General features: G+C 30.2%; 4 protein-coding genes and 1 pseudogene across 14 annotated transcripts; all 5 read left to right on the top strand.

Annotated features, from left to right (window-relative positions):
• The first annotated feature begins 1,281 nt into the window (after positions 1–1,281).
• LOC146720019 (odorant receptor 10-like) lies at positions 1,282–4,483 on the top strand. Its single transcript, XM_085489215.1, has 6 exons — positions 1,282–1,549; positions 1,946–2,300; positions 2,935–3,165; positions 3,242–3,367; positions 3,839–3,994; positions 4,284–4,483. Exons 1-6 carry the CDS (start codon positions 1,293–1,295, stop codon positions 4,332–4,334), a joined length of 1,176 nt encoding a protein of 391 aa, XP_085345341.1. The 5' UTR covers positions 1,282–1,292; the 3' UTR covers positions 4,335–4,483.
• A 469-nt stretch (positions 4,484–4,952) lies between these two features.
• Positions 4,953–7,438, top strand: LOC146720018 (odorant receptor 13a-like). The gene is made up of 6 exons (XM_085489216.1): positions 4,953–5,390; positions 5,511–5,865; positions 6,323–6,544; positions 6,748–6,861; positions 6,958–7,113; positions 7,179–7,438. Exons 1-6 carry the CDS (start codon positions 5,110–5,112, stop codon positions 7,227–7,229), a joined length of 1,179 nt encoding a protein of 392 aa, XP_085345342.1. The 5' UTR covers positions 4,953–5,109; the 3' UTR covers positions 7,230–7,438.
• Positions 7,439–7,956: 518 nt separating this feature from the next.
• On the top strand, positions 7,957–10,302 carry LOC146720017 (odorant receptor 82a-like). Its single transcript, XM_085489293.1, has 6 exons — positions 7,957–8,284; positions 8,608–8,962; positions 9,140–9,370; positions 9,437–9,550; positions 9,741–9,896; positions 10,297–10,302. The coding sequence occupies exons 1-6, from the start codon at positions 8,028–8,030 to the stop codon at positions 10,300–10,302; spliced, it is 1,119 nt and encodes a 372-aa protein (XP_085345419.1). The 5' UTR covers positions 7,957–8,027.
• A 1,253-nt stretch (positions 10,303–11,555) lies between these two features.
• LOC114935171 (odorant receptor 13a-like) lies at positions 11,556–14,410 on the top strand (annotated as a pseudogene). Its single transcript, XR_014926247.1, has 6 exons — positions 11,556–11,931; positions 12,141–12,495; positions 12,617–13,025; positions 13,252–13,407; positions 13,485–13,715; positions 14,252–14,410. The product of XR_014926247.1 is annotated as an odorant receptor 13a-like (transcript).
• Positions 14,411–17,257: 2,847 nt separating this feature from the next.
• Positions 17,258–25,355, top strand: LOC114934385 (odorant receptor 22c-like). 10 transcript variants are annotated; one of them, XM_085489204.1, is made up of 9 exons: positions 17,258–17,317; positions 17,937–17,979; positions 21,680–21,797; positions 22,224–23,456; positions 23,539–23,878; positions 24,036–24,257; positions 24,628–24,747; positions 24,839–24,994; positions 25,173–25,355. In XM_085489204.1, the coding sequence occupies exons 4-9, from the start codon at positions 23,200–23,202 to the stop codon at positions 25,221–25,223; spliced, it is 1,146 nt and encodes a 381-aa protein (XP_085345330.1). In that variant the 5' UTR covers positions 17,258–17,317; positions 17,937–17,979; positions 21,680–21,797; positions 22,224–23,199; the 3' UTR covers positions 25,224–25,355. The 10 variants fall into 10 exon arrangements, 8 of the variants coding, with proteins under 8 accessions (XP_085345330.1, XP_085345328.1, XP_085345326.1 ...); XM_085489202.1 differs by lacking the exon at positions 25,173–25,355 and having other exon boundaries at positions 17,940–17,979; positions 24,839–25,162; XM_085489200.1 differs by lacking the exon at positions 25,173–25,355 and having other exon boundaries at positions 23,004–23,456; positions 24,839–25,162.
• The last annotated feature ends 179 nt before the right edge of the window (positions 25,356–25,534 follow it).

The following is a 25,534-nucleotide window of genomic DNA, read 5'->3' as shown; positions in this document are numbered from 1 at the left end:
AACATAATTTGAAACAGGACAATATAATTTACGGACAATACAATAATAATATATATGTAACTTTTGAAATTTTATATTTATTTTTACACTATTACATTTTATTATTCTACTATTTACATTAATTTGTAATAATTGTTAAATTAAAAACAGATAATTAAATATAATTTATATCACTTGTTTTATTTATAATATAATTAAACTGTTTTATTTTATTGAGATCTATACTTACGCAGAGTACATTGATTCATTATACATTATTTAATTTTCCAGAGTTTGAAAGCCTCTGCATCGTATATATCTGTTTTATATGCAATGTATTGATACCGATGAAGCGTATAACTTATGAATGTAAAACTATATATACAATAGGCTGTGAGAATGTCAAAGTATTATCCATTTTCTACTGTAAATGGATTGTACTAAACAATTTGATAATATGACACAGAGAAAAGTCGTTTAATTAATTTAATTGTATCTCTCACCTCTGTAACATTATTTTGAGCGTGTAAATTTTTACCATTCTTTGTCATTCCTCTTTGTTGGATTAATTATCTGACCACGCGATACAAGATCAATTGTATATCGAGATACGAGAAAATTATCGTGCTTAAATTGTGGTTTAATTAAAACATTTTATTATATATTTACCATATATATCCACCAAAAAATGTATGGTTAAAACCATTGAAAATCGGACATCTGAAACTCACTCACATGCAGTTCGCGATATCACTACGCTTTGAAATCGTCGTTTGCAGACAATAGGCGCGTAAAAACATCGATGCGCGCATGATCAGTGCCATTTCCATCATATTTCTGAACTGTTTGACAAATTCTCAGTCGTTATCTTAGATTCTAAGCGTTTGCTGTCGCATAAAGCATAGCTAGAAAAAAGTTTTCTTGCATTTTTTAAGCAAATAAATTATTCTTCTTCCTTGTCATTGACATTTTTTACGCTAAAAATGAAGACTACGTTGTGTACCTTTTCGATCTTGCAACTCTTCGTAATAATCGTTGGATTGCTGCAATTTTAATCCACTCTCGTATTCTCGATAGGTTACAATTGGTCGGTGATTACCTTGCTACGGCTGCGTTTAGTTAGTTGTCTCAAACCTCGCGTGATCAACTTGCTGTTCTAAAATCGTTTTAGAATCGTACGTAGCCTGATAGTCCGTGACTTTACAACGTTAGCGAAGTCACAAGTGCATTTTGGATAATTTTGCTTGTCGAAATTTCACGTTAATAGATGTAAATTTCAACATAAATTTTGGTAAACTGTGCCACGCGATAAAATGATAGTCGCAGATACTGTTGCCCTCTCGGTGCAACTCGGTCTTCGACTTGTCGGGATTTGGCCAAATGCGTCGTATGCATTGTTGTTTCGGTTCGGTTGGATATTCACCATAGGCATAATACAGACTTGTCAGTACTGGTGGATCGCTATCCACCTCAAGACTGAAGATCTCTCGCAACTTTTGGACGGTTTAAGCGTCACTTTGGAATACACTGTGATGTTTCTGAAATTGATTATATTATGGTTAAATAGTCGGTAAGAGAACATCTGTCTCTCTCTCTCTCATTCATCGTGCCTCTCAGATGGAAACTGAGATCATTTCTATTTTATTCTTGAACATTTTTATTTATTTATTCTTTTGATATATTAAAAGTTCTGGCTTTTTTGAATAAAAATCGTATGCCTGTGTATCTTTTTCTATCTCTAATCTTGAAAATACATATAAAGATTCTTTTTTATTTATAGAAAGAAATATAAAGCAACTTGACATAATCCATCTTTAAGGATCTTTTTATTTTATTTTGATGACGCCGTAATAATATTCAAGTATATTTTGATAAGTGAGCAATTCGCTCTGCCTTCTCTAATTGTTTCCATCTTAGCGCGAATCATTAAATCTATAGAGTAAACGGATAGAGTGAACTGCCGCAGTATATTTTACGACGCCCTAGCTGCGATGGTCTCAGATTGGAAGGAAGCCACTGTCAACAGCGTGCACACCATGACGAGCAAGGCCAATCTCTCGCGGCGCGTCTCCAACGTGATCATCGGGCTTCATTCGTCTGCGGCGCTTACTTACGGCATCGGGGTTCTCGTATCCCATCCCGATGACCATGATGAGGCCAATGCGATCGAGACGCCCGTTCGCGAATTCACCCTGAAGATGCAGCTCCCGTTCGAGTGCAACGAGTCGCCGCGTTACGAACTCGTTATGTGTCTGCAGTTCATCCATCAGTTGGCATCCTCCGCCGTGACCGGGATACTGAATTCTCTGATCATCACGTTAGTGAGTGGACTCTGTAAAAAATTTCTTTCTTTAGACTACTATGTCTTCTACAAGTAACTGGGCACAATATTGTATGGCGAAATCACTTTGTCGTCATTTTTTCGTAAGGCATCTATATTTTTTCTCATTTGTTAGTAATGTTTGTTATATTTGCAACATCATATATATAATTGAATACTGATAACTATTTTTTAATACTAAGAAAAGGAGATTCTATTTCTTTTGTTCTAATTAGTCTAATTAATTTTTATATTATTTATAGAATAACACTTAGGAGTTGTGTTCTGGAATCTGAAATCAAAGAAAAATATGTAAACATGTGTTCCAGATGTAACTTTCTGAGATACAGACTTCGAAATTGTCAGCGAGAATGCTTAGAGCTTGTAAACATTAATTTTACAATATTAGCTTCTCGCTTTCTATGATTCAGAAAGTCTCGCAAAGCTGAATACTTGTAAAAGAAATTTAGAATCGAGAAAAGTTAAACATTTTTTTATAAGCTTTATTTTTGTTATATAAGATTCTAAATTTTTTTTCACATGTTACAATATTTCCTGCATAATAATATATGTATTGTTATTTTTTATGTAAAATATTCACGCCACAAATTTTTTTAAAGAACGTGTACTTTCAGATTCTTCATGCGAGCGGTCAGATAGATATCTTGTGCGACGCATTGAGGAAAATCTCTTTGGAAAAAGATAACCAACAGCTGGCCGTCTCCATCACGAAAAAACTGATCGGCAAACATCAGAAAATCATTGTCTTCTCAAACAAAATCGAAACAATTTTCTGTTACATCGCGTTAATCCAATTTATGTCGAGCACGTTGGTCACCTGCTGCTTAGGGTTTATGATCGTGACAGTGAGTGGATCATTCAGCAAAAAGCGAATGTGTTGCGCAAGAGTAAGGCGATCTACAGCGCGGTTCGATGTTGCAGTCGATCAGCACGCAAGACTCCGATACGGTCGACGACTCGGCATTAATGAAAGCAATAGTGTTTTATATGGCTGCTACGGTAGAGGCGTTTATCTTCTGCTTTTGCGGGGAATACCTCAGTGCCAAGGTCGGAACGCACAATTAAGACCCTTAGACTCGGTTCACACTGTAGAAACACCACAGTGTCATGGTGTAAAACGCGGTTCGGCCATATATGATAATGGCAATTGCATTTTCATGATGGAGAACGTACCACTATTTATAATCGAAGAATTTTGAATCCTCTTTCTTTCAACATGAATGTATTACGATGCGTTCGCAACAATTATATATACATATATATATATATATATGTTTCTTATATGAGCTTTTTTTAATTATGCTTTTTTAATGTATTAAATAATTTTAATCAGTAACATTATAATTTCTCGGCAATTATATTAATTTAATGCGATAATTTCAACAAAAATGCTATGTCCGAACCATTATTATCTTTATAGCATAAACGATGTTTTATATCGATATTATATGATATCGATTTATTACACATTTATCTTATTCTGACAATGCGACATCTTTTTGCAACACTCTTCTCTAGAGCAAAATGATTGGCGATGCGGCATACAAGTCAACGTGGTACGACTTGAAACCCAGTGATAGCAAACTCATCTTCCTTATGATATTGAGATCACAAAGGAGGCTCACCATCACGGCTGGAAAAATTATGGACTTGTCGCTAGAAGGATTTACGAGCGTAAGAGATTTTTACACTGCGTTTTCACACTGAATTTTCCGTATTAATAAAATCCTATTCACTTTAATTGACTAACACTGATTTATTCTTGATGACATTATTTTAAATAATCGATTTACTTTATCGATTTTTCATAAGATGCTCTTAATGCGATTAATTGGAAAAATATTTGTTTTATAAAAATATTTTGTTAGTTATTATTCAAATAATTTAAATTATTTTATTTATACCTGTGTTTTTTACTTTGTACTTTTTATTCTATTATTATTGTTTAATATAATTTTTATAGATCCTAAAGGCCTCTGTTTCGTATGTATCAGTATTGCATGCGATGTATTAAAAAAATGTATTTAAAGACAAATCGTAATGTCTAAATGCAACTAAAAGTATTGGGATTTTTCTATCGATTCTCGTTTGTTGATATCGATTTGATATCTACAATGTGAATCGATGATGATATAGATAAATTATAGGTAAATATAGACAATATATGTGATGGTGATGTATGATAAATTACCTTCCGCAGTTTATAATAAAGTGTTTAGATTTTCAATCGTTACTTTTACGTGTATATGTATATATGTACCTTGCAAATTTTGATATAAGAAAATAATTTATTAATTTATATTTTTATAACTTTTATAGTATTTCTAAGTAGAACTATATAATCACCAGTAGAAGTGTTTCAGTTTACAGTTTTACAGAATTTTACGACTGTGCGTCCAACATACCTTATATTTTTCATCTTTTTAACATTCGCATTACATCGTCTCTTACATCGTATATACTTTTTTTTCAGAATCATATTTAATTTTATTCTTTGCGCTTTCAGCGAACGCTGAACAGTCTTTAGAAAGTTTTATGCATTTTTAAAGTAAATAATTGGGCAAATGACTTTGGATATAATTCGATGTTTTCTAAAGACTATAATTCAGAAAAATGGCAAGCGTTTAATTTCGCATTTGTCATTTCTGCGAAGTCCACGTAATTACGATTGATCGATGGCTTAATGTCGCATCTTTCTCCCCCTTCCCTTCTGCATTTTTTGCCATGATTTCCGACGCTATTGTGGTGACGAGATGCGCATGTAGAAGTCGTAGTCTCTCGCAAGAAATATGTCGAAGCTAGATAAAGGTGCGATGGGACGCGCGAGCACCATCAGCGAGTCGGTCGAAGCGGGTCTACGTTTCATTGGCATGTGGCCACGTTGTATGAACGCGAACATTAATTGGTGGGCTTACATCGCGTCGGTGGCGGTGATACAATATTTTCAATACTCGTACATTCTGGCGCATTTCGACATCAGTCATCTCTCGGTTCTCATAGACGGTCTAAGCATCACGTTGGGCTACAGTTTATCGTTTCTTAAACTAATTAATCTTTGGTTCAATTGCCGGTAAAGTATTATCTTTAATGCTTCGGGGATGAGCATAAATCGTGTTTGCTGTGAAAATTGTTTTGACTTCTTTTCTATCTCGCTGGAAACACATTGTAAGTATACAAAACATTTTCGTAGGAAGCTACATGCCATTCTTGATTCGATGGATAAGGATTGGAAGGACGAGATTGCAATTAATTCGGACGTATCCACGATGATCAGGCACGCCAATCTATCTCGTCAGTGCTCCAACGTGATGATCTCGACGAATGCGTTGTCTGTGTTCTTTTACACGATCGGTGGACCGATACTTCGATCGATGATCCATAAAAACGATCAGGAAAGTACGACTCGCGAGTTACCCATTAAAATGAAATTTCCTTTTAACGTTGACAGATCACCGATTTTCGAATTGGTATTAGTAGTCCAATTGTTCCACGATCTATCGGTAGCTTGTATCATCGCTATGCTAAACGCTTTGCTTGTCACACTGGTAAGTTTCGATCATATTTTACATATTTGAATGATCCGAAGATTGTCGAAATCAATTTCATCGGATTTACATGCAAGAATATGAATAATTGTTTCTGTGCTACATATTTATATTCAATAAAAAAATATATAGTGCATGTGTGAATTTGTTTTAATTATTTGCTTTGTGCACTAGAGAATTGGTCAAAATTAAGAAATTAATTTTATTTATACTTTCTTGTAATATTTATTATAGTTTATGATTTTATTTTAATGATGTTATTATGATTTTAAATTATACTTGTTTATTAATTATTAATGTTTTGTCGTTTTTTTCAGTGACGTGTTTTTTAAACGCGAATTTTGTCTTATATACTCCAAGCTCTTATTTTTGAATATGAGTTTTCGCTTTCAGATTTTTTGAGAAAATACCGATGCTATTTGACACTTTGAAATCTTCTTAAAATTAAACATTCTAGGTACTGCACGTAAGCGGTCAGATTGACATCATGCGGCAAGGCTTCAAGGAAATTACTTCCAAGAATCACACACCTTTGGTCGCTATTAAAGTTTTGATTAATAGACATCAAAAAATTATTGATCTATCTGACAATATTGAAGATCTCTTCTCGAATATTGCATTGCTCCAGTTTATCTGGAATACTCTGGTCATCTGTTGCATAGGCTTTTTGATTGTAATAGTGAGTTATTGATTTTAGATATATATATATTTTCTCAATAGAAAATATATTTTTATATCAACTCTTTTTTCTTATATGTGTATTAGAATCATTATGATTCGTCTGAGATATTAGTTTTCGTAAATCATATAAAATAAAGTAAATGTATATGTGTAATATAAATTTACGATCTCGTAGCGATCTACATGATTTCGACATTGCAGTCCATCGGTACGGAAGAAGGTGCTACGATGATAACGAAGTCTCTCATCTTTTACGTCGCGATAACTCTCGAGGCATTCGTCTTTTGCTATGCCGGGGAATATCTCAGCGCTAAGGTCAGCGCAAGGGGTTGTAATGGTAGCGTCGTAGAATTCCTCAGGTACCGAGAGAAGCGAAATTAGACGCGATTCATCGCGTGATTACTATTGCAGAGTAAGTCCATCAGTGACGCCGCATACGAATGTTTCTGGTACGTTCTGAAGCCGAGCGAGTGTCGAACCTTGATGATCCTGATGTTGAGATCGCAGAAACGGTTGACCATCACCGCGGGTAAGATGACCGATTTGTCCTTGGAAGGTTTCACGACCGTAAGTTCATATAACGATGTCGAAATTTTTCACTGATCTAGAAATCAAATGTTTAATTATTTCAGATCATGAAATCATCCGCGTCATACATATCTGTGTTGTGCGCACTATATTGAAAGAGATTATGGAAAGGATTGCATTTGACAAGCTCCTCTAGAAAAATTTATCTCAGCACTAATTTGAATCTCTACGGCGAAAACAAGAGGGTATTTTGTGAAAATAATTATAATTTATATGTAGAAGGCATTATCTTTTAAAAGAATAAACTTCTACATATAATACGGCAGGGATAGCTTTAGTTTTATTCTGTTGAACGGAATATTATAACACATGTACATATAAATATATATAAATATATATAAAATTTTATATTTTATCGTATATTTTGTGACAAACCTTTTTGAGTACAAGTTAAAACTTTGCCGTACATAAAATAACATTAATTAGCAAATGTACATAACATTATTAGTAATAATCCAGTTTTTCCATTGAACGCTAATAAATGTTCTCTACATTTTTCTTCCATATTAAGCTTGCTTTTTATCCGCAGATATAATTTTTTTTCAAAAATGTAAGTTTTTTCCATTAGATATAGATATGTTATTAGAGGCGATCTTCAAATTATCTGAAAATTTTTAAGGTAATTTTGTACTATTAAATGCGCTATTTCAGAGAATAATGAAAGGTAATTACAGCGTTTGGTTTTTATTCGGGTATACTTATAATCTCTTAAAAACTAATGGCATTAAAATAATCGACGAAATAATTATAATCGATCGAAAGAAGACCTGCGCTTTATCGTCTACGGACGATTCTGCTCGCCATATCACTGAACAGAGTTTACTTTGTGAGGCTTTGAGACATCTCGGGAGCCATCAGTTTCTAGCCTTTGGTGACCGTCAAATTGCCGAGCAATGAAACGTACAAGCACCATCAGTCGTCCGGTCGAAATCGGCCTGCGTTTCATCGGCATGTGGCCGGATTCGACTTACGCGACTCTCTGTTGGATCATTTACATGGCAACAATGGTGATAGTGCAATATTACCAATACACGTACGTTTTTACGCATTTCGACTTGAATGACATTCCGCTCCTCATGGACTGTCTCGGTCTTACCTTGGCGTATACTCTCGCCTTCTTCAAGTTCCTCGTTCTATGGTTGAATCGCCGGTAAGACGCGTTTTTTTGCAGACATCTGACTCCAAATAAATTAAATGTTTTCTTCTAGAACAATAGAATATTATTATTAAACAGTTTCGACGAAATATATATGTATAAAAATTCAATTTTTTATTAATAATATTTTTCGAATAATAATTTATAATAATAATTTTATTAAATAAATATATTATATTTAATGATGTGTATAGCATTTAAATAAAGCATAATACATTTAAATATTCTTATATATATTTTTGTAAATTGTTTTCCACACGAAAAAGTTTTTTAATATATATGTATGTAATGTTTGATATATAAGCCGCTGCCTGCAGGAGATTTTATTTTATCCTGGCGGCGATGGATCGTGACGGGAGAGAGTGCGGAATCAATGATTCATATGCATCTACGATGATCAACGTGGCGGATCTGTCACGACGCTGTTCTAATGTAATGATCAGCATCAACGCTCTGGCTGCCTTTTTTCTTTCGATCGGCGAGCATCTACTTCAATCGATGAACGATGCCAATCGTGTTGACAATAATTCACGGGAACTTCCGATAAAGATGGAGTTTCCATTCGACGTCAGTGAATCGCCCATCTTCGAATGTTTCTTAGTCGGACAATTTCTCTACGAATTGGTGCTGGCTTCTATAGTGGGTATGGTGAATGCTTTACTTGTATCACTGGTAAGTTTCGAGACTCTGTAAAAAATATTTTTATTCGTGTTTTATAATTTATAATAATTAATTATCTTTTATAATTTTACCGCTTTTTACTGTGTCCAGTCATATGTTTGATGCAACTGTACCTAATTAATAATCGGAAAAATCTTATGTTTTGAATAACATTAATTTTTTCCATAGATACTTCACGTAAGTGGTCAGATTGATATTATGCGGCAAGACATAACTGAAATTTCCAACAACAAATACGATCCCAATACATCTTTAATCGTTATTAAAAATCTCATTTGCAAACATCAAAAGATTATTACTTTATCAGAAAATATCGAAAATTTATTTTCTTATATTGCTCTGATGCAACTTCTGTGGAACACTTTGGTTATCTGTTGCACTGGTTTTGTAATTATAATTGTAAGTAATGATTTTTGCAATTTTTCATTTTCTATAGGGAATAATTTTTTTCGCTTTATATTGCAGAGCATAAGTGCTAATGACAGTGCGACGACGCAAATCAAATCTGTGAGTTTTTATATGGCAATAACTCTAGAAGTTTTTATACTCTGCTTTGCGGGAGAATTTTTAAGCGCCAAGGTTTGTGAAGGTGTTTTTTGTATAAAAAAATGTGAATTTATTTGTCTTTTTTCTACCATGTTTTAAATTCAAAAATATTAATTTTTGCCGAAAATAAAAAAATATAAAAATTCATATTTTGAACGACAAGAAATGTTTTCGAATTTGTCTTTATTGCGCCTTTAAATTGAACATTTTGTTTTAATCCTAGAGTAAGTCGATTAGCGATGCAGTGTACAATTCACTTTGGTACAATATGCCACCGTCCGAGGGTCGAATTTTATTATTCGTGATATTAAGATCGCAAAAACGATTAACGATCACTGCAGGAAAAGTAATTGACTTAACTTTGGAAGGATTTACAAGCGTAAGGCATATCATATTTACATATTTTTATTCTTTTAATATATATTGCATCAATTATATTTTATTTTATGCACATTTTTTTAGATTATGAAAGCATCAGCTTCTTATGTATCAGTATTAAATGCAATGTATTGACTTTGAGGATGATCGCTGACTATTACATTTATTATTGTCTCAGTTACAAGAATTTTATCATACAATCTTTATCGTTGAACAAATGAAATTATGCAAGTTATAAAATTATTTTAAAAGTATTAAATCTTTAATATAAATTTAATAATAATTATTCTTTATTTATAAATTAATTTATTACATTTATTGGAAAGATTCTTAAATGTTTTTTACCCCAATTTTTTATGCTTTTTTCCCAATGTATTTAATTTTTAACAAAAATGTTGCAGATCTAAAGAAGAAACTGTATGGGACAGCACACACCTTATAATAATTTTAAAGGTTTGTTTATCGTTATTTACTTGTTATTTTGCCTTTATTGAATATACGCTTATAAAGCTATTGTTCAAAGTTCTGTTGTACTATATATTCAAAAATTAATTTTTTCTTTCTTCATTAATATAAATATTTGACTATTATTCCAACTTTGTATAGAATATTAATTTTCGAATTTTTAAAATATTTATATTTACATAAAAGCTTTATTATTTAAAATATTTCTATTACTATTATCCATTTATTAATTTACCACAATTATTTATATTGCATATTTAAAGCAAACTATTTAATGTTGTTTTACTGCAGCTTTTTTAATTTTAATAACAAATTGAGAATATAAACATTTTCTATTGCGAATTACTCCAGTTTATTTTATAAAATAGTTTATTAAGATTTTTATACTCATTTTCTTTTATCGATTTAATATCTAATTGAAAATTGTTTATAAATTAATAAAGTTTATAAATTGATTTAAAACTTACATTTATCACAGTTTATATCACAATTTATTAATATAATATGCATCCGCTTTCCATCATAGCTTGGAAGACTTTCATTTTTATTTAAAATAAAAATGAGGAAATATGGACGAGTATGACTGGAAAGTGAAAAAATTGTCAAAATCGATCATGTAGCAAACATATTCAATGTCTGCGTTATAATATTTTGTTTTTTATTTTTTGCCATCTTGTATTCACGTTTCGCAGAAATCAACATTTTTGCTTAAACATCGCGCACAAGTTTTTCTGATGGATGTAAGTGGACATGAAACTGTTTTTCAAGACAGAATATACAATTAAAAAACGCATTAAAACAATTACATGCTGTGCAATATTAAAACGCACTGACTCAGAACAAAAGCGAAATTAAATTTTTTCTTATTTCTTTTTTCTTATTCCTAGAGCTATAAAACTGCAGACAGAACTCTAATGCGATCAAGAATATAAAAGGTATAATTACGATTGATTACATTCAGAGTAGCTTGCGCTTTTATCGTTTTTACTAAGATTAGTGCTTTAGATGTCATATAGAACATATTGAGAGATATGCGCATAAGCGTATGTAATTATTTTTTCTTATTGCGAATCAATAGAGCTATAAAACTACAGACAAAGATCTAATGCGCGATGAAGAAAATATAAGGTATAATTACGATTGATTACATATATTGTCAGAGTAACTTGCGCTTTATCGTTTTTATTAAGATTATTCAGTGTTTTAGCCATCATGCAGAACATATTGAAAGGTATACATGCGTACTTTATGCGCACTGCATTCGAATTTTTATTCTTCGTGGATTTGTTTGCGATCAGTGTTTAACAAAGAATGATGAAACGTACAAACACCATCAGTCGCTCGGTCGAGATCGGTCTCCGTTTAATCGGTTTGTGGCCGGATTCGGCTTACGCGACTTTTTATTGGTTCAGTTACATGTTGTCGATAGTAATAGTGCAATATTGTCAATACGCGTATGTGCTTGACCATCTTGAAATAAATGATCTTGTTCTTCTCATGGATTGCCTTAGTCTCACTCTGGCATATACTCTCGCCTTTTTCAAACTTTTTATTTTATGGTGGAATCGCCGGTAAGATGTGTTCTATAAAAGTGATATGTAGATTATAATTAAAAAACGATTAAATTAAAATTATTATTAATATTAGTACACGAGACATAAATAAATATATATAAAAAGATTTTTTTTTAATAAAATTACAAATAGAAATTTTCTTCATGGCTTGTAACACATAGGAAAAATGTATTAATACATAAAACGTTAAATATACATTGCTATAGGATATTTTATCGTATTATAAAAGATATGAATAATGATTGGAAAGATTGCATTGTAAATGATTCGTATATATTCACGATGATGAACATGGCGGATCTATCACGACGTTTTTCCAACGTAGTCTTCACTATCTACGGTTCCGGTGCTTTTTTTCTTTCAATCGGCGAGCATCTACTTCAGTCATTAAGCGACGTCAATCGATTTGGCAATAGTACTCGAGAGCTCCCTTTGAAAATGAAATTTCCTTTCAAAGTCAGCGAGTCACCAATTTTCGAGTGTTTTTTAATTGGCCAGTTTATCTATGATCTGAGCATAGCTTTCGTGGTTGGTTTGATGAATGCATTACTTGTCACATTGGTATGTTTTTATGAAAATTAAAAATTGTAATATATTTCTGATATTTTCAATACTAAATGAATAGTAAGACATTTTCTTTATAATATTACTTCAGATACTATAAGTCATTTTATACTTCTAGGTACTTCATGTAAGCGGTCAAATTGATATTATGCGACAAAATTTAGCAGAAATTTCTAAAGGCAAATACGATCATAGCACATTTTTAATTATTATTAAAGACCTCATTAGTAAACATCAAAAGATCATTGCTTTATCGGAAAATATTGAAAATCTTTATAACCAAATTGCGTTAATGCAATTTCTATGGAATACAATAGTTATTTGTTGCACTGGTTTTTTGATTATAATTGTGAGTACCTTTGGTTGTTTTTTCACATTTTGCAAGATTATTTTTTACTTGTTTCACATTGTAGACCATTAATACCAACCAAGACATATCGACTTTGATCAAGTCTGTGAATTACTATATTGCAATAACTCTAGAAGCATTTATATTTTGCTTTGCTGGAGAATTTTTGAGTTCTAAGGTATGTAAAAGAGCTTTTACTTTATTCTTTTCTATTTACGTTATTTACTTTATTGCGATTAACAATGTGCTATATTTTATTTATACGTATTAAAGTTAATTTTATCGTTAAAATAAAGAATTTTGGACAAAAAATGCTTCTTGTCTGAATAATAAGTAAAGTAACAATAATTTTTGATTTTTTTCTTATTATTATACATGTTTGAAATGATTTATTCTGCTTTCAGAGTAAATCGATTGGCGATGCAATATACGAATCACTTTGGTACAATATGACAGCAAATGACAGTCGTATTTTATTGTTCATGATGTTAAGATGTCAAAAGCGGTTAACGATCACTGCAGGAAAAGTCATTGACTTAACGTTGGATGAATTCGCATATGTAATGCATTACATTCTATAAATACATTTCTTCATTTTTTAATATATGCCTCATTAATTACATGAAATTTTTTTTAGATGATGAAAGCATCAGCTTCTTATGTATCAGTATTAAATGCGATGTATTAACTTTAAAGCAATATTGCTATGTTTGCATATTGACTTAGCTGCGATAGTTTAACGAGTAATTTGTATTTTGCTATAAAATATGAAGTTTTTTTGCCTCAGTTTTTTGTGTTTCTATTTTCAATGTACTGATAATATCTCTTAAGAAGATGCACAAGCGTATAATTTATTTTAACTTGAAAGGTACGTCTGCATTTATTAAATACATGTTTATGAATCTTCTCAAAGTTTCAGATGTTGCATCTTAATTTTTCATTAATGATTTCTTCTTTTTTATTAATATTTGTGTTATTATTTCAACAAATATATGCATATATATAATTGCATGCTGATTTTTGTTTTCAAATATAGTCTTTATATTTACTGTAAATATTTAAACTATATATATATATATATATATATATATTTATAATAAATATAATTTATTATGACAATTATTCGCGTTTAAAACAGATTCTTGCTATTGTTGATTATTGCTTTGAATCTTTGTAACAAAAATCGAGATTGATATGAGAAAATATCAGTTTTTTTGCAAATATAAGTGTCATTTTATAAAGAGAGCTATTCATTTTTCTATCGATTTTTTTGTCGACTGTGTGTGTGTGTGTGTGTGTGTGTGTGTGTGTGTGTGTGTGTGTGTGTGTGTGTGAACATATGTTTAAAAATCGACAACAAAACTAACAGTTTGTATAATTCAAAACAATTTACATTTTACACAGCTTCACGCAGCTCAATGGCACGAAAGAATATGTTGGTCCGCTTTCGCGTAATATCCTATACTGAAGCTTTTGTTTTTTATTGAAAAGGAAGTGAGAATACACATGAGCGAGAGAATGTGAATAAAAGGTAAGAGAAACTGGCGGGATCGATTGTACGTATTATCAACGTATATTCAGTGTCCAGTAATAATAAATATTTTTCGCTTTTTGTTTACATTGAATTTATTATTTTAAATGTCAATACTTATTAAGACTTTTTTAAAGAAACTTATTGAATGAAATGTAAAATTGCCTTTTAAGAAACAGAAATGTACCATATATTTTAAAGCAATTACATATTATTTTAATAATAGTATTATATTATTAATTATAATAATAAAATGTCGACTGATTCAAAGACAAACAAAATAATTGCATTTTCTTTTTTAATTGAGTTATATAAGCTGCTTGCTATACCATATATTAGTGTTAGTTTGGTATAACCTGTTAGAATAATCGCTATTTGCAGACTGAAAAAAAAATATATATATATCAGATGTAAGTAGCTAAATCGAAAATTGAATCTGAGAATAAGTTGTTCGTTTTCTAGATAACTTTTCTTACTGTTGAACTATTTTAATTCCATATCTTATGCTACTTTTAACACAGTGTGAGTCAGAGTGATGCTGGAATCTCGCTTAATGGATGCAGTACTACAGAGAATGCAATGCCCGATACGTTGTCACCATTTTATTATATATTCCGAAAATGATGGATCAAAATAGGAAAGAATGCATTGTCAATAATTTATATCTGCCTACGATGGCAAGCATGGTGGATCTCTATTGAATTAGTGCTACGTTATATTTCTTTTTTTTTTAATCGGAGAGCATCTGCTTTAGTCATTCGATGATGTCAATTGAATTGGCAATAGTTTTCAAAAGCATAAAGATGAAATTTTCTCGCGAAGTCATCAAATCATCGATTTTTGAATATTTTTTAAATTCCTTTACGATTTGATGATAGTTGTCTGTGATTAGGTTGCTAAACGTGTTGCTTATCACATTGATAAGTAGATTAATAATTGTTCAAAGAGGGCTTAAATAATTATAATTATAATATTTTATTACGGGGAACATGAGTTATAAGATATTAAATTTAAGTAGAAATTATCTTTGTAGTATTCTTTGAATAATTTTGCTGAACTCGAGTATTCTGAAATTTTTCTTTTCCAATTGCATAAAGTAAAAAAAAACGTAAATAAGTGAGTAAAAAATAATAACAAAATTGCTTGCATCTTAAATATCAGTATTTTAAGTTTTTGTGGTTTATATTATTATATAATTGCAAAAATATAATATTAACCTTTTCTACGTATAAAAATTTATATAATAATTTTTATTTATTAAATAGTTTATATATATACATATATATACATATATAAACTATTTAATAAATAACAATTATTATAAATTAATACAATTGTCGCTCGTATATTGAAAACAAAGTGATAAATATAAGGCCAACTTATCGAGCTGAATATTCGAGATGTTCAGTCAACTACCATTTATTACATGTATAAATTATAAAACTACAGTCATTATATTAAAACTAACGCAAATTACAATCATTCTATAAACGTTTCGACCGCACGCGGTCTTCTTCAGTATAATTATTGAAATATAAATTCTTACAATTCACATAATATCGAAATTTAATTATAGTTATTCAGAATCAAGAGTTTTTGAGTAATTAACGCGTGTTTCAATCCGTCCTGTCCAACAATGTTCGCCTCGATATGATCCCTGATTTTGTTCAGATCTCGGATAGTTTCATCGTTAATATGCGAGAAATTAACCCGTTCCGTAGGCGCTGCGATTTATAAAAAATTACCGATCAACGCATGTCCAAATTATAATATGTATCCCCTACAATTGGTAGTATGCTTACCTATCATCGTTCTTCTTGATAATTTTGCTACTTATTAACAGTTATTAAGGATGACACATAACAAACCAACAATACAGGAAGACAGCTCATTTTAAACTCTACTTGATCGGAGAGCGTGCGTGTTTATATATGATCTAATATCTATGTTTTACTCGTTAATGTCCTATTTGTCCTATTATTATTTCTTGTTCGCTAATATATCCAAAATATCAAAATACGACTCGCTAAGTAACTCAGTATCTTTGTTTAAATTTAGTCCATTTTTTTGTTCCTTGATATGTAGCATCTCAGAAATGAGTCTTTTATAATAATTATTTTCGTTGTCCATGATCTTAACATTGTCCCAATTAAAAGTATGATGTTCATTTATTATGTGTTCAGAAATTACTGAATGTTTCGTTGAGTCCAACCTAATATTATTTTTATGTTCTTTTATTCGCGTCTGCAATTGCCTCTTTGTTTGGCCTACATAAGATGCATTACAATTATTGCAACTGATCTTATAAACCACATTCGAATTGCATGGATGTTTAGTTTTTCTCCCGACTGCTGCCAACCGTAGGTTGGCGAAAAGAGAGGAAGTATGCGTTTCATCGAGCCCGGATCGGTCGTGACCTTAATTCTCGATAACTACTGCATAGTTTTATATCAACTTTGGAACATAAGTTTCTTATTAATCAAGGAAGGTTTAAAGCGTATTATTATCGTTATTTATTCTATTAATAAAAAGTGAAAAATGAGTATTATTTCGTCAATACGGTCTCTCATTGGCTGCTGTGTGAACCTAAGAGGAAAAATGATTCACCAATGAGATTCGTTGTAGTATCCGGATAGGGAATGTTGGTGACATTGATATATACATCTCGAAGTAATAATGACGGGACTGATAGGATAGGTTAGCTGTCACCTGTTGCGTGTTATTGTCAACAACAATATTAAGTGAAGTGTATTATTATGGATATATCTCAAGAAGATATAAATAAAGGAATAAGTTTCTTCTTTTATATTTATTGTTTTTTTCTTTATTTAGGATATTGTTAATTATTATTTATTTATTGTTTCTTTATTTATATGTAGGAAGAAGATACTCGCTTGGAGATATCTGAAGAAGAAAACATTATTAATAATAGAAAACGAGTAAGTCTTGTTATTAATAATTAATAAAAATATATAATATAATTAATAATATAATTAATCTGTTGTAGTCATAACATGGTTATATGAATTTATATTTGTCTGCGTAGCCACTTATTTGCTATTAAATTTGCTACGTAGCCACATTGCTATAAATATCCACATATATAATTGTATAAATGTATATAGTTATTTTTTCTCTTATTTGTATATTATATAATAATTATATAATTAATTAAAAATATGTATACAAATATATTTATAGTTATACAAAGATATTAGCGCACCAATAATTATGGCAATGCAGACAAATATATTAACTTACATAGCCAATTATCTACTACAAAAGATTATTCACATATGTAATAATAATTAAGGCTATACAAATATATAAACTTACTTGTGATTACATAATGTATAAACTTATATAACCATAAGAAAGTTAATATATTTGTCGAAGCCATAATTATAATTGCGTACAAGTTTACGTATTTGATATAAGATATTGTTGTCATCTGTCTTTGTCATCTGTCTCTCTCTATCTATCAATCTATCTATCTAGCTATTTTTTTTTATTTATCTCTCTATTTATATTATATTATATTAATTAAAAAAATTGTAGCAGAAAAATATTTGGAAAGAATATAGAACATTGCAGTCACATGGTGAGTGTATGTGTCTTTATTATTATTATTATTATATTATATACATTGTAATATATATATTACATAATAAAAACTTTTACATGTGTAGGATGAAGAAGCAGAGAGACAAAAGAATGAAGAAACAGCATAAGAACAGCAATAAATTAGAAAATAAATAAAAAAAAAATAATAAAAAAATTAGAAAATAAAAAATAAAAAATAAAAAACAATTAAAAAAAAAAATAAAAAATAAAAAACAATCAGAAAATAAATAATAAAAATAAATTAGAAAAAAAAATTAGAAAATAAAAAATAAATTAGAAAATAAAAAAATTAGAAAATAATAAAATTTTTTACAAAAAAAAAACTCCCGACTGCTGCCAACAAAGTTTTAATGTTTAAATTAGAAAATAAATAAAAAAAAAAATAATAAAAAAATTAGAAAATAAAAAATAAAAAATAAAAAACAATTAGAAATAAATAAAAAATAAAAAACAAAATTAAAGTAAAAAACAAAACAAAAATTAAAAATAATAAAAAAACAAAAAAATTATAAGTATAAAAAATAAGCTTGTAAAAGTTGGAAATAATCACACATAAATAAAGTCTGTTGTTTATTATATAATTTTTCTTATTTAAATTTATTGTTATCATACATATTTAGCACTATATAATTTACAAAAATTTCAGATTTTTGAATTCAAAAATTTTTTTTAATTATAATTATTATTAATTCTACAATTTACAAGAGCAGTCGGGAGACGCCGCGCTAAATTTGAGACATATACGCACGCGCACGTTTTATGTAATAAATAGACACAAACACAAATATCGATACTCAACGGACGTACTCACACACTCATACACATGTACGCGCACGAAGTCACGCGCGCACGTACGCACATATGTACGCACTCATGCGAGCAAACACGCGCATACGAACATATGAATACCCGCATTCATACACATACTGACATGCACTCACATACGCACACACGCATATGTATACTGACGCTGCGGAACACACACTTAGCGCGGCGTCTCCCGACTGCTCTTGTAAATTGTAGAATTAATAATAATTATAATTAAAAAAAATTTTTGAATTCAAAAATCTGAAATTTTTGTAAATTATATAGCGCTAAATATGTATGATAACAATAAATTTAAATAAGAAAAATTATATAATAAACAACAGACTTTATTTATGTGTGATTATTTCCAACTTTTACAAGCTTATTTTTTATACTTATAATTTTTTTGTTTTTTTATTATTTTTAATTTTTGTTTTGTTTTTTACTTTAATTTTGTTTTTTATTTTTTATTTATTTCTAATTGTTTTTTATTTTTTATTTTTTATTTTCTAATTTTTTTATTATTTTTTTTTTTATTTATTTTCTAATTTAAACATTAAAACTTTGTTGGCAGCAGTCGGGAGTTTTTTTTTTGTAAAAAATTTTATTATTTTCTAATTTTTTTATTTTCTAATTTTATCTTTCTGCGCTTTAATAATATTATCCAGTTTGTTGAGACATCTATACCCTACCATACAATTTTTATTTTTTACCGAGGAAAACAATCATTTCTGAGATCCCATCTATATACGGAATGACAAAGAATTTTTTATTGACCGAGTCATTTCTTATACTTTTTGTTCTTTCTATGTTGGCCTGTCTCTCTATAATGCTCCCCTTAGATATGATGTGTTCTATCCGATGATTAATTTTGTTAAAAATCAGATCAAGAGGGTAACCATTGCTTCTGAGTATATTAATAATTAACTCCAAATTTTTATTAAAAAATAGTGGATGTGATAGCAATAGACATCTGTCTACAAGGTTATATATTATTCCTATTTTGTGGCATAGTGGGTGGTTTGAATAAAATGATAACGTCCTTCCTGAGAAGGTTTCTTTTTGATACCAGTCTATATATATTTTGTTATTAATAATTTTAAGTGATAAATCTAAGAAATTCAAGCTATGGTTAACCTCTTGTTCGACCGTGAATTTAAGTCTTTCATGATAGGTGTTAAAATTATTCACAATCTGAGTCATATTAGTCATAGAGGTGGCCACTATTATGTCATCCACATAACGAAAATAAAACAAACATTCCAAATTCAACGCTTTGAGAACTGTATCCTCAAGATCTTGCATAACCAGGTCTGCAATAATTGGTGATAACGGTGACCCCATAGGGGTCCCAAACGTCTGTTTATAAATTATGTCATCAAATGTAAAATATGTAGAAGTCAATATGAATTTTATACCCCCCAAAAATTCGTTTTTCGGTATTTTAGTATTTATTCCAATGTGATCCCATCTATCGTTAATACCGTCAATCGCAAGATCCAGAGGAACGTTCGTAAACAAAGACACCACATCCAAGGAAAACATCCTATCATTCTCATCAATCTTTTTATATAACAATTATTATATAAATTTTTATACGTAGAAAAGGTTAATATTATATTTTTGCAATTATAATATAAACCAAAAAAACTTAAAATACTGATATTTAAAATGCAACAATTTTATTATTTTTTACTCACTTATTTACGTTTTCTTGTGTATGAAATTTAAATTTCAGTCAAAAATCTGTATTTTTCAAGTTAATTACATTTCTCTCTTTCCTTCTGTATTAGGTATATTAAATTATTCACTAGCTTATAAGCGGACATAATTCCCTTATGATTGTTTTCTTTTTTAATTGGTATATCTATAGAAACTTTCGAGCACTAACGCGATTAGAATACTCGATTACAATTGGTATAATTACTCAATATAATTACGATTGATCATCGCGTAAAATAGCCTACGCTTTGTTATCTACGATTATCCAGCGCTTCTATCATCCTATCATAAACGCATATTGAACGACGTTTATGTATGCTTTTCACCTATGCGATATATCGACTATACGATCATATCACTGTGTGAAAAGCATATATGGACATTGTTCAATATGCTTTTCAATAGTTCTCGAAAAGCGACAAAATGTGTGAGTATCGTTTGATTGTATCGCAGTCTGTGTTTCATTGGCATGTGACCGGATTCGCTTACCCAAATTTCGGTTGATCCTGTACTTGTATATGTTGTTGCATATTCTGTTCTGAATAATCTTTTGTTCATAAAGGTTGAATTCTTGTTTCAGTGTTCTATTGCAGAATTATTGATAAGCTTTCTCCAACTATAATATGACTGGAAAGAATGATAAAATAAAAAGAGATCATTGTTATAAATGTATGCCAAGAGAAAATGAAATTCTTATTCAATTGTAATATACATATAACTGGAAAATAATATAAAGAAAGAACACTGTTATAAATATATAACTAGAGAGAATTAAATTCTCTTATTATATAAAATCTAGATAAAATTTTAAAAAATAATAAAAATTTAATTGAAATATCGGACAACGCATGTTATTGAGAAATTTCTTGAGGCATTAACAAATGAGATTTTATGTGTGGAATTAATGGTGATCGATGAAAATAACATTTATTATAATTATATTTTTTATAATTATATATTAAATATATTTTTCTAGTTAAAAATTTATATGTTGTGCACGGGATATTCTATAATATCCTAATCGCAATCAATAGAAATTGAACCGTGTGCATTATCTTACTGATATCATGACGATGAGACAGATCTGTTACGTGATTGTTCCAATGTGTTTTTTTCGATATTTCTAGTTAATTTTTTCTTGTTTTTAGTCACAGCGCTTACTTGTATTTTATTTGATGAACAATTCTGACAGTGAAGTTATTCCATGCTAAAAAAGATGTCATTCGCAATATCAACGAATTACTAGAAAAATGTAATTTTTATTCGGTAAGTACATAATAAAATTCATTATAAATCTTAAAACTTCTTTCTATGGTTTTCGATATAAAAACATTGAGTTTAATTTTTTATTTGATCAATTAATAATGTAGTTTTTTTTATTTAGCGCTTTAAATCATTCACCTATTAAATCAAGCGTTCGTTGACTCTTTCATTATATCATACATCATCTGTTAACAATTATTATTACATATATAATTTGGGTAATAGCAACATATAATCATTGTTTTACAAAATATATTATTATTGCAATATTTATATATATATTTTGAACTCGAGTTATATGTTTCTTTTAGAATAAATTGATTAATCAAATCGAACTAATTTGATTAATTTAGATAACAATATACAAATCAATTCACACACACTATAGTATCATCTATAATAGTCTTTTTATTTTCAATTTTATTTCAGTTTATATTGGTGAGAGTTATTGGCGATTGGAAATTGGTCTCAAAAATGATTAACAATTATTGTCGGGAAAACTCACTTTAGAAAAATGTATAAACATGAGATATCACAGCAAATATATTTCTTAATTGTTCAAGTCCTTTTTTATGAATTTATTTTTTATATCATGAAAGTGTTTGCCTCCTATGTGTTTGTATCGCATGCGATACATACTAAATTGAAAAGCATTATATTTTATGAAATATTTCGCGCTTGGGTGTGATAAATAATTCACTCAAACATTTTGATACTTATTACAAATGTGAAAATGGAAAAAAATACACATGTATATATATATTAAAATTTTTTATTTATATGTAACATGCCAAATGCACCTTTATTATCTTTATACTTGAAGCGCAGCTTTAGTCTTCTCTTTTTATGATATTTTTCATTTTCTACGTCGACATATACTAAACATCTGACTATTATTCTTTGTATGTTATTTGTATAATTTATGGCTTAGCAAGATACAATTTTCAGATCTATCAAGCTTAGACCTTTCTATCTTTTTTAACGTCATTTTTTAAACTAAATTTATTAATAATGATAATTACATGTGTATGTTCTTTTGAAGACAATTATTCATGTAATACACGTTTATTTTTTTTTTTGCATGCAAAAACCCATAATCATTGCAATTTGTAATCTATTATCGCAATTTTGCTTATCGTCGTACAGTTTATATTGCGTGTTGCATAATTGCGATTGATCGCTACCCGCACTCTCCTACCTCGGTGGTAGTTTTAGTTGGTGAAATTACTATATCTGCGATGAGAAGAGGGGTGCGCATTACGAAGTTAGACTGACAATAAGAGATTCGATCGCGCATTTGTTTTGAAAAATCGAGTCGCTTCTCGTCGCTCCACCTCATCGGGAAAAAAACAGTAATGTGCACGGTCGATCGGAGTGATGGTTCAATGCAACGTTACGCGCAGCTATGATGTTGACGAGTACCGTAAGCCCGTTACTGAAGATCGGTCTCAGTGTGATCGGGTTGTGGCCCGGTTCCTCGAACGGGACGTTCTACTGGCTCTTTTACATGACGACCCTCATAATAATGCAGTACTTTCAATACTCGTACGTCTATGAGCATCTAGACTTCAACAATCTGACCAAACTAATGGACGGTCTGGGTCTCACGTTGGATTACAGCTTGACGATCCTGAAGCTGATCAGTCTCTGGTTCAATCGCCGGTAAGACCAGCTCGGCGATCGCTGATTAATGTCTCGAGGGAGTTCTATCATTCCATGAGATTCTCGAGAGATCGAATTGTAGAATATTCGTGGACATTCTGGTGGCGATGGACGACGATTGGAAAAATCGCGTGACCGATTTGCACGAGTGCGTGATGACGGACAAGGCTAATCTGGCACATCGTTGCTCCAGCGCCATAATATCCGTCAATGCCATAGCCACCGTTCTTTACTTCATCGATAGCCAGGTACGTCGCCGGAAAGTTTCCGCGGACGGACATCGGGAGTTTCCGATTCAGGTACTGTTTCCATTCGAGACCCACGAGACGCCGATTTACGAGTTCCTCCTTCTGGGACTGTTCTTTCATGTGTTAGAAACGGCGACCGTGGTCGCGATACTGAACTCTTTGATTTTAACGCTGGTAAGTTGAAAAAAAAAACGAATGTTCCTACTGAACATTTTTTAGCTAAGTTCTTCTGATGGATTATTGACATTTTTTCTGACGAATTGATATTCTCGTCGAATCTTGCTTGAACGCGTTGCTTAAGAGCTTATTTTCTTTTTTCTTTTACTTCGAGGTGCTTCACGTAAGCGGGCAAATCGATATCATGTGTCAAGAGTTGAAAGAGATTCCTTCCACATTCAAATCTAAGGTATTCTCCACCAAATCTCTCATCGAGAGACACCAGAAGATTATAGCATTGTCTAATAATATCGAGAATTACTTCTCGTTCATTGCTCTGATACAATTTATATGGAACAGTTTTGTCATTTGCGCTATAGGATTTATGGTCGTGATAGTAAGTAAGATTATTTTAGTTATTATATAACAATAACAAATTCTTCAGTTTTTTTCTTATAGGATTTAATAAAATGATTTTAAAATTATTTGGAATTATTATCATATTAATTTTATCTAACTACAAATATTATATTTTAAGAATTAATTATAATAATTTTTTTACGTAAAACGTATAAAAGATAAAATACATAATTTGTTTAAATTATGTAGTTTAAATTAAATATTAAAAACGAAAATTTCAAAGCGAATAAAACTAGATCTTGCGATATTTAAAATATATAAAAATACTTTGAAAAGGACATTTTTTTTCAAATGCATATTATTTTATATTAAAAGCCATGATTTTTAAATATCCTATTATATCTTAGTCCTTAGGTATGAATACAGAGAGTAAATCCGGGATTTTTATACAATTTGTCATACCATATCTCGCAGTAACTATAGAAGCTTTCGTCTTTTGTTTTGCTGGCGAATATTTGAGTACCAAGGTATATTTTAGCTTTTACCTTTATCCGAACAAGCGCAACGCAAATGCATCTATGTATTTCAAATAATCTATAGCCTTTTACTCTTTTCCAGAGTAGATCCATCGGCGATGCGGCGTATGAGGCGGTTTGGTATGATTTATCTATCAGCGAATGCCGAATTTTATTATTCCTGATTTTGAGGTCGCAGAAACGATTGACGATCACGGCCGGGAAAATTATGGATCTAACATTGGAAAGTTTTACTAGTGTAAGTTTGTTGCGTGATACCTTTCTTACGATAATTTATTATAATTGTCAAATAAATATTGGGAGAAATAATATTTGACACAATTTCCAAGAAATATATATCGCGTTAATGATATTTAGACTTTGAAGAAGTATTCCTCTTAGTGCTTTTTTGTATGCATAAGAATTTGCTTTTTTAGGTCATGAAAGCTTCGGCTTCGTACATTTCAGTTTTGCACGCAATGTACTGAAACCTGTATGTCAAAATGTATGCTGGTCATATATGTATACTGTCGAATTATGTCTCAAATAAAATAGTGAAACATATTTACTTGTAGAAAGAGAAATGAATAGAGATAAAGAGAAATAATTATTAGTATTAATCTTGCATTTCTTCTTTAAATACTAAAAATTTTAATTATCTTGTAATATCTTTATATTATGTTGCCTTTTTTTAATCAGATGCAAGTAAGATAAAAAATTACAAATTCACTTCGATAAATATCGAGAAATAAATTGTGTTGTAATTCACAAGTGAGATTTTAAGGGACAGATATATTTT

Source organism: Nylanderia fulva, unplaced genomic scaffold (assembly GCF_048542155.1).
Source record: "Nylanderia fulva isolate GAGA-0341 unplaced genomic scaffold, ASM4854215v1 Scaffold8, whole genome shotgun sequence".
Lineage (NCBI taxonomy): Eukaryota > Metazoa > Arthropoda > Insecta > Hymenoptera > Formicidae > Nylanderia > Nylanderia fulva.
Note: the sequence above shows the minus strand (reverse complement) of the source record. Positions and strands in the feature narration are given on the sequence as shown.

Bases quoted from the DNA above. Each gene is read 5' to 3' on its own strand.
- LOC146720019 (XM_085489215.1), top strand. From the start codon at position 1,293: ATGATAGTCGCAGATACTGTTGCCCTCTCGGTGCAACTCGGTCTTCGA. The intron at 1,550-1,945 runs GTAAGAGAACAT...GAACTGCCGCAG, and splicing joins ATATTATGGTTAAATAGTCG to TATATTTTACGACGCCCTAG. The intron at 3,368-3,838 runs GTCGGAACGCAC...ACTCTTCTCTAG, and splicing joins GGGAATACCTCAGTGCCAAG to AGCAAAATGATTGGCGATGC.
- LOC146720018 (XM_085489216.1), top strand. From the start codon at position 5,110: ATGTCGAAGCTAGATAAAGGTGCGATGGGACGCGCGAGCACCATCAGC. The intron at 5,866-6,322 runs GTAAGTTTCGAT...TAAACATTCTAG, and splicing joins ACGCTTTGCTTGTCACACTG to GTACTGCACGTAAGCGGTCA. The intron at 6,862-6,957 runs GTCAGCGCAAGG...TTACTATTGCAG, and splicing joins GGGAATATCTCAGCGCTAAG to AGTAAGTCCATCAGTGACGC.
- LOC146720017 (XM_085489293.1), top strand. From the start codon at position 8,028: ATGAAACGTACAAGCACCATCAGTCGTCCGGTCGAAATCGGCCTGCGT. The intron at 8,285-8,607 runs GTAAGACGCGTT...CGCTGCCTGCAG, and splicing joins GTTCTATGGTTGAATCGCCG to GAGATTTTATTTTATCCTGG. The intron at 8,963-9,139 runs GTAAGTTTCGAG...TTTTTTCCATAG, and splicing joins ATGCTTTACTTGTATCACTG to ATACTTCACGTAAGTGGTCA.
- LOC114934385 (XM_085489201.1), top strand. From the start codon at position 23,200: ATGATGTTGACGAGTACCGTAAGCCCGTTACTGAAGATCGGTCTCAGT. The intron at 23,879-24,035 runs GTAAGTTGAAAA...TTTTACTTCGAG, and splicing joins ACTCTTTGATTTTAACGCTG to GTGCTTCACGTAAGCGGGCA. The intron at 24,748-24,838 runs GTATATTTTAGC...ACTCTTTTCCAG, and splicing joins GCGAATATTTGAGTACCAAG to AGTAGATCCATCGGCGATGC.